At 42.1% G+C, this 16,201-nt stretch overlaps 1 protein-coding gene across 3 annotated transcripts; it reads left to right on the top strand.

Moving 5' to 3' along the window:
- The first annotated feature begins 2,115 nt into the window (after nucleotides 1–2,115).
- Nucleotides 2,116–15,087, top strand: fam20a (FAM20A golgi associated secretory pathway pseudokinase). 3 transcript variants are annotated; one of them, XM_074621102.1, is made up of 12 exons: nucleotides 2,116–2,587; nucleotides 2,976–3,681; nucleotides 5,340–5,533; nucleotides 5,757–5,807; nucleotides 7,409–7,487; nucleotides 7,749–7,841; nucleotides 10,365–10,480; nucleotides 12,306–12,486; nucleotides 13,104–13,213; nucleotides 13,295–13,376; nucleotides 14,062–14,121; nucleotides 14,215–15,087. In XM_074621102.1, the coding sequence occupies exons 2-12, from the start codon at nucleotides 3,308–3,310 to the stop codon at nucleotides 14,483–14,485; spliced, it is 1,611 nt and encodes a 536-aa protein (XP_074477203.1). In that variant the 5' UTR covers nucleotides 2,116–2,587; nucleotides 2,976–3,307; the 3' UTR covers nucleotides 14,486–15,087. The 3 variants fall into 3 exon arrangements, with proteins under 3 accessions (XP_074477203.1, XP_074477206.1, XP_074477205.1); XM_074621104.1 differs by lacking the exon at nucleotides 2,116–2,587 and adding an exon at nucleotides 2,627–2,866 and having other exon boundaries at nucleotides 2,971–3,681; XM_074621105.1 differs by lacking the exon at nucleotides 2,116–2,587 and having other exon boundaries at nucleotides 2,625–3,681.
- The last annotated feature ends 1,114 nt before the right edge of the window (nucleotides 15,088–16,201 follow it).

Raw genomic sequence — 16,201 nt, 5'->3', positions numbered from 1 at the left:
TCATACCAAAGAGTATAGAAGCAAAGTGAATATCAATTATTACCATCAAATCGGAGATACAGGGTTCCACGATTTAATAAGGTTAGACTGAAGCACTCTTTTGTACCCCAGTCAATCCTAAAACTAAATATGGAGCCTAATCCCAGATCAAATGTGCGTTGAAGGGCCCTTAATATCGTCTTCTGTGATTGTAATGTTTAAATGTACGTATCCTTGTTTCTTGTCTTTGTCCTTTTTGTGATGCTGCAAATGGAGCTGCTGTGATGCAAAACAAATTTCAGACCTGTCTGACAATAAAGTATTATCGTGTTATCGTATCGTAAAGAGACGAAACTCCGGTGTTTTTTCGACAACAGCCGCCATTCTGGACTGAAACGCTTATTATATTTATGATATTCTATTGTTCAATATGACAATAGAAGAGAAATCATTTTGTTTTACTTTGTTTTACGGCACTTTTTAGGCGGACGTTTTTTCACTGGCGTCCAGTAGTAGCTTTCAGTCCAAAACGGCGGAAGCGTAGCTTTGCTGCTGGGCGCTGATGTTGCAATCGAATGAACAATTGACTTTCACTTCTTTGCAGTATTTGTTCATACTTAGTGCTCTGTGCTATTTCTTGGCTGGGCGGCACAGTCACTTCCTGGAGTCTTGTTGCCAGGCAACCAGCGAAGACCCCAGGAAGTTACTGCCCCCATACAAGAAATAGTCGGCACATAACATTTTGTTACCTTGTGACGGAGCAAAGCTAGCTGTTTCCCTGTTTCCAGTCTTTAACGGTATTTCCCAAAATGGTGAACTACTGCTTCAAAATGTTTAGCTGTGCATGTCCCCGTTGTATTTGTGAGACAGGGGCTTCACAAAACCCTTATTGTTGTATTTTTTATCAGCAGTGTGAAATGTGATATTTGAGACTTGTGAGTCATCCAGACAGACATCTAAGCCATCTCACAACCCAACCCTGTACATACGGGTCTGCTGAATTGCACAAATTGGTGACGCAGGACTCAATGCCCTATTTTCGCTTGTTTTCTTCCCATATTCGATTTCGCAACTTCTTTGCATGTGCATGCTCGATCATCCCTAAAAAACGGGTTATTTTAAGCACCGGTCTGGATGTTTTAGCGGGGGAGGAAGCGAGCGCAGAGCCCTTTCTGCAGTTTGTATCTCTGGGATGAATACAAACAGACACAGCCGGGACAAACAGGGCAAGTCATCTCGAGCTGCACTTTTGCCCCCTCAGGCATCTATAACACAACATAGCATTACTGAAATATGTTGTGTTGTCAGAAACATCTTCTGCCTGCTAATGAGCACAGATGGTTTGACATTAAGTGTTTACATTTTCAACCAAAATTACATTACCTTGTTTTTGTACAGCGAAATAAAAACAAAATAACACATTCATACATTTGTCAGTTTGTTATCCGTGAGACAGTGGGACCTTTAGTTGTGGGATTGTTTTGCCTTAAAAGTCAGTTTCAAGAGATGTACAACCGACAGAAAATAGAAAGCTCATTGAGCTGTGAAAAATGTGGCTTCTGCTGGTCTAAAAGCAGATATTTTTTACATCATGCATTTGGGTCAAGACAACAACAGCAGCGTCTCTTTTTGTTTTTGTAGCTGTGTTCTTCGAAAAATCTTATAGGAGGCAGTCACCCACTTAGCTTGTGTGTGTGTGTGTGTGTGTGTGTGTGTGTGTGTGTGTGTGTGTGTGTGTGTGTGTGTGTGTGTGCGTGTGTGCGTGTGTGTGTGTGTGTGTTTGTGTATGGAGGCAGAACAGGAGCTCTTTTACAATCTGGCTAAATGGCAGGTTAAAGATTCCTTTCACTAATTTCCAACATCAGCAAAGACTCCTCTCAGCCTGTTAGCTCTCTTCAGAGAGAGTAAAACACCCTGGAGAACAACTCCCAGACACTCATGCGTAATTTTGCCAGACTTACACACACACACACACACACACACACACACACCCAAACAGACGACAGATGTTCTAAAATACCACAGTAACAACAACGCAGATGCAGGCTGGGAAATGCCCTGTGAGATCTTCATTGCTTCAGTGTAAATGGCTTTTAGACGGGGCAACAAGCAGCGTTCGTAATTTATACACTGTATGTTTTTGCAGGAATCAGAGAGCGAGAGAGTAAAAGAAAAGGTGGCCTGTGAACGAGGGGAGATTTTTTTCCCTTGCGTGTTTCCTCATTTGAAGTTGTGCAAGACCCCAGCAACTGCCTTTTTCTGTACTTGCGTCTCTCTCCGTAGATCAGCGTGACAGGGAGAAAAGCGAGGGATTCATGTGTGGGAAAACTGCAACAGGAAGGAAAGTGCAGCTGGGAATTTTTTGCCTGGAGCGAAACAGACTGGAGGTCTGTGGCGAAAGAGACGAGAGAGGGAAAAAGAGAGGGAAGGAGAGAGGTAGAAAAGACAGCAGAGAGAGAGCAATGAGGATGAAAGTTTGAAGCATGGGAGGAGGAGAGAAGATTTGAGATGAAGGAGGAGTGAAAGTGGAATTTACTCGATGAGGAGGAGACTGGAAGATGACAGAGGGAAGGGAATCTCGTCTCTCACACCTTCTCTGGATGTCGAGGCAAGTCACACACACACTTTTACACCTGTAATTCTACACACTCACAATCCCCCCTGCCAGAAAATTGGGGAGGAAGGCAGCCAACTTACACACACACACACACACACACACACAAGCTTGAATGAAAACTGGACTTGGATCTGCAGCTGTATACACACACATGCATTGCATCAGAGTGGTTTCGCCAGCTGGACGTGGTTTCATTCAGATCTGCTGTGACAAGAAGAAGTGCACTGTCTCCACCCCTTTCCTGCTCTCAAGGACTTCTGCTTCTTCAGAGTGTGTTTTCAACGCCCTCATTGCACTCTCAATCTACTTACCTGTCACTTGATGCTTGTGTACATACCTACACACACTCTCTCTCTCGCTCTCTCATTCCTCAGAGCAGCAGGTCCCTGGAAGCAGCCAAACTGTCAGTGACTGTTGCAAACACATGCTCGCTCTCGGCTCGGCTCTTTCTTCAGTCGCTGCCAAGGGAGGAGGAGGAGGAGGAGGAGGAGGAGGAGGAGGAAGAGGAGGAGGAGGAGGAGAAGAAGAGGCTGGAAGAAACAGACTGAAGCACACAGATAGAAAAGAGAAAGAGACAGACTTGGACCAACCTCTGCCTGGCTGACTGTGTGGGAGACTGGAGGCAGCAGCCTACAAGTGATGCCTCGCACTCTCTGGAGCAGCACATACAGTCAGGACTTCCTTTAGCTTTCTCCTTCCTCTCTTGTTTCAATGATGAGGAGAGACCGTCTCTTCTTAGCCGCGACCCTCACAGCCATCTTCTCCGCCGACCTCTACTTCATCCTCCTGCCAAAGCTGCGGCGCGTGGGGCAAGGGTCGGGACACTTTTGCTTCCCATGCGGTGACAACAACCTCACTCTTCCCAGGCACGGGGGTCTCGCCACCCCGCAGCTCTCCAACTGGACTTCTGCGGCACCCTTGGATGGTACCACACCTGAACCCACTGATTGGGGCTCAAAGCTGGGGAGGCTATTTGCTCACCCTCTGTATAACATCCAGACTCCGGCGCTGGGGCCGGAGGAGAGGCTGCTGCAGGTGGAGCAGCTGATGGAGTACTACAAGAGGAAGGTGTCACGCTGGGAAAGGTCAGTTGTCTTGATTTTTCACATTTTAGACATTGCTTCTTTTGTCCACAGTGCAAATTATTTTGCAACTTGTTAACAATGGTCTAAACATGGCTTCTCTTACTCAACTGTATTGTGAAAGAGGAGCATGTTGGCTGACAGATCTAGCAGTGAAAGGGCGCGTTAGGGCTTGACTGTGGTCACGGGGCAGGCAAGGTCGCCGACACCACGGCCAAACCCACCACGCAAACACACATCCACGCACACAAACACACTTGTGCATGTGCTCATGATAACAGATGTACACCCACAGAACCAACATCAGGATGTGTAGACAAGTCATGTGCGTCACAAAAGTCCAATGTCGAGCGGGGCTGGTGGCGGAAAACCCTCACAAACATGTCACGCTGAGAGCTCGCGTCTGGCACGCTCTCTTTTAAGGTAAACAAGGATTTAAAACCGCCAAAGCCCATTTTAATCTGCGGGAGCCGTCTTGGCTTGTGAGGCTGTCTGTCTATCCCGACGCAGTGCACTCCCTTCGAGAGATACAGATTTTGGGCTCTCACGGTGGAAAAATAAGAAGAAATATGAGCAATGGATCTCCTCTCTCTCCCTGGTGCCTTTTATGAATGTGCACAAAAACAATGGATAGCCCAAAGGCTTGTTTTAAGAGTTGCAAAATCTTGCAACAGCATCTCAACACTGCAACAAACACACCTTTTTGACTGCTGATATGAACATTGAAAACAGGTTTCATGCTGAAAAAGGAAACGAGCTTAAAATAAATGTCCTGGTCAACTGTTAAGAAATCACCACTGAAATAGTCCAGTTCCTCTTTGCTGTCTTTCGTGTGACTACACTCTGTGGTCTGCACTTGTCCATTGTCCTGATTACCTTAATCTGTCACTTGTCGCTAGCTGGCTGACTGATGGCTCATATTTATAGCCCTTCGCTTTAGCATTATCTCTACACTCTATGCAGCCTGTGATGGAGTTTGTTTGGGTTGGGAGATGACCGTCGTCCCACTCAGTGCGGTCAGCTCTGGTAGTGTGGTGCCGCTGTCTCACCACAGACTTATTTGTTTTGGTCTCAGATTATTGTTGCTCAGAATTTGAGAGGAGCAGAGGCTGTGGAAATTCAAAATGTTGTTACAACTGCTGTTAAAAAACAACAGAGCCCATAAGACAACTAATAAAATTCTATACGTGAATGCAAAATAGGGCTACAGGGGGAAATGGGCAAATAAAAGAAGTTATAAAACAGAGTGTGTATAATAATAAACTCAATAAATGCCTGTATCCCCGTGTAGTTCTCATATCCTCTGTCATTTCAAACACATCCTTGTAAGAGCTGCTGCTGCTGCTGCTAAGAAAACCTGTGCCTGGATTTCTGGCACTATATACCGCTCCAAATCTGCGGTCTCGCCAAAATAAAATACCGCCGTTACAAAATGTTGTAAGAAGTGATTCCCAAGCCGTGGATTTGTTTTAAAGCTTGGCAATCCAGGTTAAGCAAGAGCAGAGCGAGAACCCTCTTTTAGTCAGCTACCTCATTTGTGTTTATGTAACATGCCAATCACAACCCCTCTGCACTTTGTAGCAAGAACATGTATGAAAACACATATCCCTTATCACATTCATTTCCTACAGTTAACCTCTGGGCCGCTTTTTACTCCTCAGACATATGAAGCTTTACAGCGAGGCAGCGGCTATATCCAACGTCAGTGTGACTGAACATGAGGTGACCTTTGACCCCGACGCAAGCTGGCTGAAGTTCCACCTGGGAATAAGCCGCTATGCTTTGTACTCCCGCGATGACCCCGCTGTCCCACAACTCCTCAAGGACATGCAGAGCATGACGGTCGTCAGCTCAGGTGATGGATGGATAGATCTGTATCATCTGTATGTAGCCACCATTTGGTTTTACTTTCTGTTTTGTGCCATAAAGTAAAAGAGCAGTTTTCTGGACTATAGAGGCTTTTAGGGAGGCTAATGTTCTGGCTATGTGTCCAAATCCTTGTGGTGATGAATTATTGATACTAATATGTAACACTTTTAATGCTAAATTATGAGCTAACAAACCTTTATCTCTTACAGATTACACTCAAGATGAGAAAGCCCTAAAAGGAGCATGTGATTGCACCCAAGGTTAGTCAACGAAGCTTCTATATCTGTTTGGGTTTTGAGCTTCTTTGTATTCGATATCTGACTAGACCCGTTGTTTCACTCTTTTTGTTTCTCTCTGTGCTCGGCGGTACCGTCAGAGGCAAACACACTGCCGCCTTTGTGATAGCGAGGATTCATGTTTTCATTTGGCATCAAAATCCAGATTTGTCTGTCTGTGTAAGACACTTGCTCTGGGGCAAAAAAAAAGCAGGCATGCGTTTGTGTTCAGAGGCAGAGCTCTTAATTACAGTAAATGTTTGATGTCTGCGTGCTGTGAGGAAAGCCAATGTTTCCAGGCTTCAACCTACATACCAGCCGCCACCTACGCTGTTATCTCCTACTGAACTACTGAGCAGCACGCAAGCCAAAGCTGCAAATGTATGGATGGATAATTAATGGAAAAAGCTACTTTTAATAGATGTTGTTGTAACAAAAATGATCATACAGTACATGCCGGATGGAGCAGTCATGCAGCCAGTTGTTTGGATACTTTTTCATGTCGAAATAGGAACATTAAAACAAATTTGGATGGCGAAAAGAGTATTTCAGACTTACACATATTTTTGTATATACTGCTTTTTGTCCTGTCTGTGCCTCACCAGCACAGCGAAGTGGCCGACCACACAAACATCATTCACTGCCAAGAAGAAATGCAACAAAACAAATCATCCCTTCTATTTAAATTTAACCTCAAAAGACTTTCAGTAACCAGAGAGCGACAGAGTCCATCGGCCAGAGAGGCTGTTTACGCCAGTTTGGTCCTGTTTGATTCATTTCCAGACAAAAAAGTAGTGATTGTGAATCTTATATGATTGTTAACTATTAATAGCCTGGAGTTAGACAGAGCGCAGCAGGGGGAAGGTGTGTTTGTGGTTAGGCTGGCCTACTGCTGTGACATAATATACAGCCAGACAGAGAGAGAGAGGAACGCAAGCTGTGTGACCAACCCCCCAATTACTCACCGAACTGGTAGATCTAGAAAGTGTTTCAGTTTGAACTGGCCTCAGGTGCTCTATACGATAACCAGAGCATTAATATAGCAGCAAACAATTATTTGCTATGTAAAGATATAGAGAAGTAATGTCTACCTGAGCAGAGAATGAAGTCGCTCTCCCTCTGTGTGTGTTGTAATCCAAGCTTCTCTATGCTTTGTTGACATAGCCGGGTCGGCTGTACGTGCATGTGAGCGTGCCCCACTGGCTAGCTCGCGGCCGCCGCTCTGCACTGCTCTCACTCGTGATTTATGATTGCCGCATCCGCGAGGTTAACGTCATAACAGTGAGTAACGTCATACCATCAGACACGGCTCTTCGCGGGGCTTCCGTGCGGCATGTATTCGCCTGTCTGCACACATCCAAATTGTTCTAACTACACTGACGCAGATGGGTGGAGAAAATGGAGAACTTTGAGGAGCTTTGATAATGTCTGTTTGCCACGAGGAGAAACCCGCATAAAAGCAACACGTCAGCTCATGTACTGACTCAGTTACCTGGTACTCAGCGTCTCCTTTCGTCAAGCTGACATTCAAGATTATACTTAATGTAAAAGAAATGTTTCTTTCTCTTCCTGTCTCTCCGCTCTAGTTGTGAAGCCAAGCGGACATCACCTGAAACTGGCTCTGAAGATGCAAAACTTCGCCAAAGCCATGTTCAAACCAATGAGGTGAGGACTGAATCCACATTTGACTGGTCTATATCAAACACCATCAATGGATTTTAGGTCAGTGAAGGTGAAGTGTTAGGTGAAGTATAGCTCTGTGGTTCTGCAATCCGTATATTACAGTGCATTATCTCACGTCATGTCCTATGTTAATTTACGTCAGGCTAAATCATCTAGTATTTGTGAAGATGATAGTATTTGTCGTGTTGATTATATACTCACTGGCAGCTTGATCACTATGTACGTCTTGTGTGTGTGTGTCAGGCAGCAGAGGGACGAGGAGACTCCAGAAGACTTCTTCTACTTTGTTGATTTCCAGAGACACAATGCAGAGATTGCAGCCTTTCACCTGGACAGGTGCAGCCCCCCTCCTCCTCACTCATAATGCTCATTATCACTTCATTGTTCTTCCTGTTTTACTACCATCTCTGTTACACTCAGTGTATTTTAAGAGATCTCTGAGGGAATTCATGCCGCAGTGGTGCTTGGGGGTAATTTTAGTTTTTGTTGCACATCTGTCATTTTATTGGCCCTAGTTATGGCTCTGGCGCATACTGAAGTGCAACAAATGTTTTTCTTTGGGCTCTTTATTTTAAACGGACAATACGTGACGCAAATGTAAAAGTAAAAACAGGAAGTAAAGAAGCAAGTAAAAATGAGTTATTAATGGCTCCCAGTGCTGTTAAATAATTGTGAACAGCAGTGTAACATACCTATATTTTAAATTAGGACCAATTCAGAAGCACATAAAAAGCTTTATCATCAAATTTTATACATTAAACTTTTGATTTCCCCCCAGCAGCATGGCTGTAGGGATGGCACAATCAGTCGGTCCAGCACTTTGATCCAGAATGAAATATCTCAACAACTATTGGATGAATTGCCATGACATTCATTGTCCTCAGAGGATGAATCCTACTGACTTTGGGGATCCCCTGACTTTTCCTTTAGCGCCACAATGAGGTTTAAATCCCTGCAAAACTAATGACATTCCCATCATCCTCAGCTGTTCTTCGTGTTTAGTGCTAATTACAGTGCCTGAAATGGGCGGGTACGTCAGATTTTTGTCCACGAGTACCTTAACTTCTTATTGCGTACCCCTAAAAACCTGCGTAAACCTCTCTGTGTAAACATATAGCTTAATGTTGTGCTGAACAGTGCTGAAAATGCCTTCTCATTATCCAATTTCATCTGTAGGCCAAAAGATATCATATTTTAAGTTGGTTTTGATTTGCATCAATAGCTACATAAAAAGCGTTTATGTTAGTTAGTGTATGTAGGCCTATTGTATGTAATGAAATGCATACAAAAATACATTTGAATTGGGCTATATTACCAAGATATACGTATAGATATAAATATATCCAAGACACACATGCAATGATTATGTCATGCAACTGCTGAATTAAGGTTCTGGCACCTTTTGTTGGTCCCATTCAGGCACTGGCTAATATATCCTAAACTAAGATGGTGAATATGGTAAATATTATACCTGCTTTGCGAACATATTAGCATGTTGACGCTAGCGTTATTGTGTCTTAGAAGAGCAGTGATGAAAGTAGATTGTAAACCTTCTTGTAGTAGCATAACACTGATGAACAGAAACAGAATGCAATCATTTAAAAAAAACAACTAAATGGTTTTTCAACAAATAGTTATGATTTAAAACTACGCCTTCAGGTGCTGACAAATAAACCACCCACCCTACACAAAGATTGCAACATGTTTGCCCAGCCCATGATTTCCAAACTAGCTGATGAGTATAAACCACAGGTTATGGGCAAACACCAGAACACACACACACACAAACAAAACCTTGTTCGTCTATCTTTGTGAGGACCTTCATTGGCATAATGCATTCCCTAGCCCCTTACCCTAACCTTAACCATCACAACTAAATGTCTGACCCCAGCCCTTACCTTTACCCTAACCTAAACATAATTCTAACCTGAACCTTAAAACCACGTCTGAATACTTAAACGGGCCCTTGACGGTCCCAAAGTGAGAACCAGCCAAAATGTCCTCACTTTCCAAAAGCGTCCTCACTCTGAAGGTCTAAAACTCAAATTGGTCCCCACAAAGATAGCTGTACGAGCACACAACCCACACACTCACACATCTTAGTCTAATTGCACAACATTAGCTGAGGTGAGGTGATTCACTCTGAAACACAGTCGTCTGCGCTAGACGGTATCATTAAGAAGCCACACACAATGATAAGTCATCGCTTCACCACATGAAACAGGAGTGACACGTCAACAACTCAAACAATCACTATAATTATTATTTGACAGTATATCCGCTCATATTTTATAAGTCTTTAAAGTGTAAGAATCATGAACAGTTTCTCTCATCAAACACAAACAGATGATTTCTCTGCTCTCTCCTATTTTTAATTTATGGCGGTGTGTGTTTTTAATCCGTGGCAGCGTGTTGTCTCTCTCTGTTGTGTCTGCGTTCGCTGCCAACCCTTATCATCATCGCGAGCAATCAGCAGTTGGGGAACGCAGACGATCTGAGAAACAGCCATTCAGCTTCACACCCTGATTGTTGTTTGATTACTGCTTGCGAGACAAGACTGAAATATGGCCCTCGGGGAGGTATAAGCTCTTGATGGTGTGTATGAACACAGCCAGCTAAATTATACAGCGTGGAGACTGTCAGTAGGCTACATTCATTGATAAGCATCAGTGAAAATGAACCGCAGGCTCCTGTGAAATGAGGCGAGGCAAGACGGAGATAAGGATACCATCATCTTGACAGGGTTCACATTACATTTACATTAAATTTATGTAAGCATGAACTGTGTGAACTGTAAACTTTTCCTGACACAAGAAACTATTAGAGTTTTCTTCTGAATCTCATCTACTTGTTTTTTAGGGTCCTGGACTTCCGGAGAGTCCCGCCGGTGGCTGGCAGACTGGTGAACGTCACAGGAGAAGTCCTCCAAGTCACCCACAACGAAGACCTACGAGCCGTCTTCTTCACCTCGCCAGGTAAAGAACCAGCAGGTCTCTTTTAAAGGAATAGTTGGAGATTTTTGTCAAGAGTGAGACGAGAAGACTCTCGACATGTCTGTACACTACAAGTATGAAGCTAACCGGTACAGACAGTTAACTTCCACTTAGCTTAAAATAGCATAAAGACTGGAAGCAGGGGGAAACATGATAAATCATGGTCTTACATAGGGTTACAAAATACAACTTGACATTTTGATGTTTTGTTTTTTTGCATGGATGAAACAGAGCGTTATCAGCTGTAACCGCTGTATAAGAGCAGTGCAGAGTGGTGGACGTGAGCTAGCCAGTGGGGCACGCTCACATGCACAAACATGCACTAAAAGGCACACTTAGCCTGCCTGGCTATGTCAACAAAGCAAAGAGAAGCTCTGAATGCAACACACACAGAGGGAGAGTGACTTCATTTTCAGGCTCAGATAGACATTACTCCTCTATATCTTTACGTAGCAAAAAGTCGTTTGCTGCTATGTTAATGCTCCGAATATCGTATACAGCAGTGGTTCTCAAACTATGGGACACTGTGAACAAAAAATCTGTGTTGAAATCAGCAGGAGGAGAGTTAGTAACGTTAGCTGTTAGCAGCTGGTGGGCAGCACAGTCCTGACTGGCTAAATACCGGAGATACGAACTTTAACGGAGGTGCCATTGAGTTATTGTTATGAGGTGTTCAAAGTCGGCTCAGGAAAAATTACTATTGGGCGAAGGTAAATTACAATGTTAGCATGATGTGTTCAAATGTAATCTCATAAAATGTAGTTTTTGGTGAGAAACTTGAATACAGTTGTTTAAAGGAGATGTTTTCACATCAATATAAAATAGATATTAGAGAGAAAATGTTGACCTGTTTAACTTCCTAACACTAGCTCTAAGCAGCTTGCCAAGATTTTTTTAATCAAAGCAAATATTTAAATAATCAATATCATTTGAATGTGTGTTTTTATGCAAACGACCACTATAGATGACAATAACAAAGTACAGTACTTTGTACCCTCCCTGCCCCCGAAAAAAAGGGCTTTTTGGACCTGCAGTGCATGTTTTTATATTTTGGCATGCTGGGGGACTCTCTGTTTAGTTAAGTTTTGTTAATGGAAACATTCCTACCCAAAACAGTCAGTCCTGTATGTTTCAAAAACCCCTGCATATAATGTAATGTTCTTAATAATATGCTGTTTGGAGTGATTCCCCCCCAGGAAAAATAATTGCCCAATATTTTCTGAGGTGGTACGTGGTGTAGAAAAGTTTGAGAACCACTGTTATAGAGCACCTTTAACTCTCGGCAAGAAGGCGAATAAGCATAGTTCCCAAAATGTCAAACTATTCGCTTCATGTGTCCTGTAGCTTGTGTTGTTTGTTTGGGATTTATAGATTTTTTTGAGGAATCTTTGAAGTTTCTATATTTGTATAATGGAGCTGCTCTTAGTGAATATTTTGTATAGCTTTCCAATTCCCCCCTCCCTGTTTCATTTCATATTTGTATGCCAAACAATTATAAATGTAAGGTGTTGTTACGCCTGGCAAGGGTGAAACCATATTAAGACCATTTTTGCAGTTTATTCTATATCATGCCAATATCAGATGTTTTACAACACTTTAGACTTTAAAGTATGTTCCAATATCTTTGCAAACAACACATTGCATCAGTATCAGTAGGAACCTTTAAGCCTATCAGTGAGTTATTTTGTTTCTGGTTTGATGTTCTTCAGTTGGAGGGAAAAGGCAGAGTTGATCAAACAGCATGTAATTGTATGTGAACATTAACACTCATTTTGCATTCCGCCATTTCGCGCTGCTTCCCCAACAGCGAACAACACGTGTTTCTTTGCCAAGTGCCTGTACGTGTGTAAAACGGAGTACGCAGTGTGCGGGGGCCCCGACCTGCTGGAGGGCTCCTTGTCAGCCTACCTACCCGGCCTCAGCATCGCTCCACGCATCTCCATCCCCAACCCCTGGATCCGCTCCTACACCTTCACCGGACGAGAAGAGTAAGACCCCAAACCTCTGTACACTCAGGAAGAATAACATTTTATTTTATTCTATGATATAAATAGATGTAGCAAGGATGTTGCTGAACATATGTTCACCAGAATGGTTTGGTTAAAGGTACAGTATGGTACAAATTTACTGTCTTTTACTGACTATAATCCAGCTGTGGTTGAGACAGTTGGTGGTCTCCAGTCAGATTGTAAATTCAAGTATATTCAAAATAAAATAAAAGACCAGATTTCCCATAAATCTTGTTGATAATGCATCATGTCGGATGTTTATCTCTTTGGTCAAAGGCTTTTCTAATTGGGGACAAAAGCGGTGGAAGAGTGCTTTGTTTAATTTTACCCTTTCTTTCTTTCTTTGCTACTCCGTGTACTATTTTTGTGTACCATGAAATCAGTTTGTACCAAACAAACAGCAGCCTCTTCCTGTTTTGTTCCACAAATCTGATGAGCGGGTTTCACCATTATAATAATGTCTCAAAATCTAAATGAACTGAGAGGGTAATTTTAGGTTGCTCAAATTGTTTCAAACATCTGGTCAAAACATCCAAATGCAGTAAACAGCTCTGAACATGATGTCATTTATGTCCTTTCTTTTTTTTTTTTTAAAGGTGGGAAGTGAATCCGTTCTACTGTGACACCATAAAGCAGCTGTATCCTTACAACTCAGGCAACAGGCTCCTCAACATCATAGACATGTCCATCTTTGACTTCCTCACAAGTATGTTACATCACCTACTATTCACACAACTTTTACCATCAGAAACAATCTTTCTATAAAGTGTTTGTCCCTACGTTACAGGCAACATGGACAGACACCACTACGAGATTTTTACTAAATTTGGGGACGAAGGGTTCCTTCTCCACTTGGACAACGCCAGAGGGTGAGACAAAAAATGTCACAGAGCTTTATAAATTATTGTGAAATTATCCGTTGTGCACTGTTAAGAATTTCCCAGTAAAATAACAGTAAAGAACTGGCAGCAGGGTTGCCTTTATGTTACTGTAAAATTAACATTATTATACTGACGCTGAAATTTACAGTTTTGTAATGTTAATGAAAAATACAGTTTGAACTGTTTTTTTTATTAATTTCACAGTATTTTACAGTTAATTTACTGTTTAAAGATACATTATATAGCTGTTTTTCACCTTTCTTTTACATTATCTTACTGATAATGCACTATTTAGGTTGTATTTTTTACATACATTTTAATAAACATGTTTTTGCCTAGATGAATTGACTTAGCAGGTTACAGACATAGGAATAGTCACACTAAATAATAGACTTGTTGACACTTTTCCCAAAATGTCTGTCTCTAGCTGGCTACAAGCACAGAATGCAAAGACAGTTAGACAGTTGATCAGCAGTAAAGTGCTGTTTTTTTAAGAATGCATTATAGTTCAGTTAAAAAACGGCCTATGAGCGTAATTTAACAGGTTTTCTTTTGTATTAACAGTAAAGCACTGTTTTTAGCAATAACAGGTTAATACTGTTGAAATCCTGATGTAAATTAACAGCAATTGTTTACAGTGTGGTTTTATTTCCTTGTCACGTCTTGTGCTTAGGTTTGGGAAGCACTCTCAAGATGAGATGTCCATCCTGGCTCCACTAACTCAGTGCTGCATGTAAGTAGAGTGCAGTTTGTTTGTGGATTCACATTTGAAATTCATACGTTATGAGTAGTTTTGGGAGGAAAATGAATTTCTCTTTCTCGTCAGGATAAAGCGCTCCACACTGTCTCGGCTCCAGCTCCTGGCCCGACCAGAGTTCAGACTCAGCGATGTGATGAGGGAGTCCCTGGAGGGAGACCCTTTACAGCCAATCCTGACAGAGCCCCACCTCTCGGCGCTGGACCGCAGGCTACAGAAGGTCCTCCGAGCGGTCCAGCGCTGCGTCCGGAGGCTGGGCGAGGACGATGTGATCGCCAAGGACTTTGTCAAATCCACAGAGACACCTCAGACCGCCACAGAGACAGAGAAGGTCAGGTAACACAGGGTCAAAGGGTCATCGGTCCTCTTTGTATATATAGCTGCTCATTTGCACCACATGAAGACTTCAAGATGAAGTTTGCAGTGAGCAAACAAGGCTCAGATGGGTTTTAAGGAACATGAAGCCATAAATGGAAGAAGACGCTGTTGAAATCTTCTGAGTAATCTCATTGTGGAGGTTGAATCACTGCTGGTCTCAGATTCCTATCACAGAGGGAGCCGTACCTTTTATTTCCTTTTGTTTCTCTCATGGTCATAAATTCCCCCAAGGGTGCATTTTATGACAGGGCTCTCACTTTTTTATGTCCACCTACACCATCAGGTTAGGTTTAGAGTTGATGCATTTAAATTAAGACCTTTTAAGGAACAATTAAACACCAAAAAAACAGTAAACGTGTCAAGGATTACAGGAGATTTCTTTGATACATGAAGCTATAGGCGGTCTCTCGCTGTCACACACACATCAAAACCAGCATTAATATTCATAAGAGAGAGCTGTGATGCACTGGATCAGTTGTTTATCGAATTAATGTGGTGAATTATTAAAGATTTATGTGTCCATGTGATGTTATAATTATAAAATAAAGTTATTTTGAAGAGAAATTATCACCTGCAAGTAACAGAAGTGTGAATATGTGCGAGAGAAAAACTGCTACCTACTAAAACAGCCATTTAGTTTCCTCCACCCCGTTTTCCAGACTTGTAATCCTCCCGTGTCATCGGAGTGTTTAACCAGCTTTACCACATCACTGTCAACTACAACAGGCTGAGACAGACCAATGGCTAAGCTAAAGCAACTGAGGACTACATTTGATACCACTAATAGTTCTGAACTAAGCAAACGTTTTCCTATTGTAAATCTGTGAATGTGTTTTCCTCTGAACGTCTTTGGCCTTCATTATTTGATTTGTTCTGATACGTTCCAGGTCTCCGTGTGATGTAAAGTAAAAGGAATAACCACAGGTATTTTTAAGAGATTTTTGGGATGCCAAATATAGTCAGACATCAGGCAGGGAGGCAGATAAGCGGCGGGATAATAACATGTGCTCCCCACCGCAGGTAAAATACCTTCATACCACAGTTTATCTCCACTAAGACATAGCAACAGGAATAAACTTTTTTTTAAAACCCCTGTCGAAAATCAGAGATGACAGATTAGGAAATGAAGGAACACACTGAACTTTTCCAACTCCAAATAACTAATAGCAACAATTTCAAATCGGCAAATGTCTGTAGTTTCCCCCGAGCCAAGTACAATTGTTAATAATTGAGTTTAAAACTTCTGCTCATTATTTGAAAATATCCCAGCATGGAAAAATGACCTAAGTTGTCTAAAGTCATAAAAATCCTCTTAAAAGGAAAAACTGAGTATTATTGACCAAACAAAGCATGTTTTAAAATAATGAGAGTTCACAAAAGAGGAATGGAGGAAAGGTTAACTTTCAAAAATGTGGGTATAGATTTAAATATATTAGACTATATATAGGTTTTGGTGCAGGAATGAATACCAATTATCATCAGGCTTTTACAAAGAGCAGTGACATGTCGCCCCCTGGTGGACAGATGTCATGTTACATCTGTTTTCAGAGTCACTTTAAAGGGGAACTACGCCCATTTTCAAAATGTATAGATGTTATTGCTATGGTCTAAGACAGTCCAAAAATATCAGCAAACATGAACATCTCTCTCCCAAATCCAAAAACTAGAGTGCTAAAAC

This window comes from Sebastes fasciatus, chromosome 20 (assembly GCF_043250625.1).
Source record: "Sebastes fasciatus isolate fSebFas1 chromosome 20, fSebFas1.pri, whole genome shotgun sequence".
In the NCBI taxonomy this organism is placed as follows: domain Eukaryota; kingdom Metazoa; phylum Chordata; class Actinopteri; order Perciformes; family Sebastidae; genus Sebastes; species Sebastes fasciatus.
The sequence above is the reverse complement of the archived record's forward strand: the minus strand, read 5'-3'. Positions and strand labels throughout refer to the sequence as shown.

What these genes read in the sequence shown, in the direction of transcription:
- fam20a (XM_074621102.1), top strand. Translation starts at nt 3,308, where the DNA reads ATGATGAGGAGAGACCGTCTCTTCTTAGCCGCGACCCTCACAGCCATC. An exon ending in ACCTTCACCGGACGAGAAGA is followed by an intron (nt 12,487 to 13,103) that starts GTAAGACCCCAA and finishes TTTTTTTTAAAG; the next exon opens with GTGGGAAGTGAATCCGTTCT. An exon ending in CACTTGGACAACGCCAGAGG is followed by an intron (nt 13,377 to 14,061) that starts GTGAGACAAAAA and finishes TCTTGTGCTTAG; the next exon opens with GTTTGGGAAGCACTCTCAAG.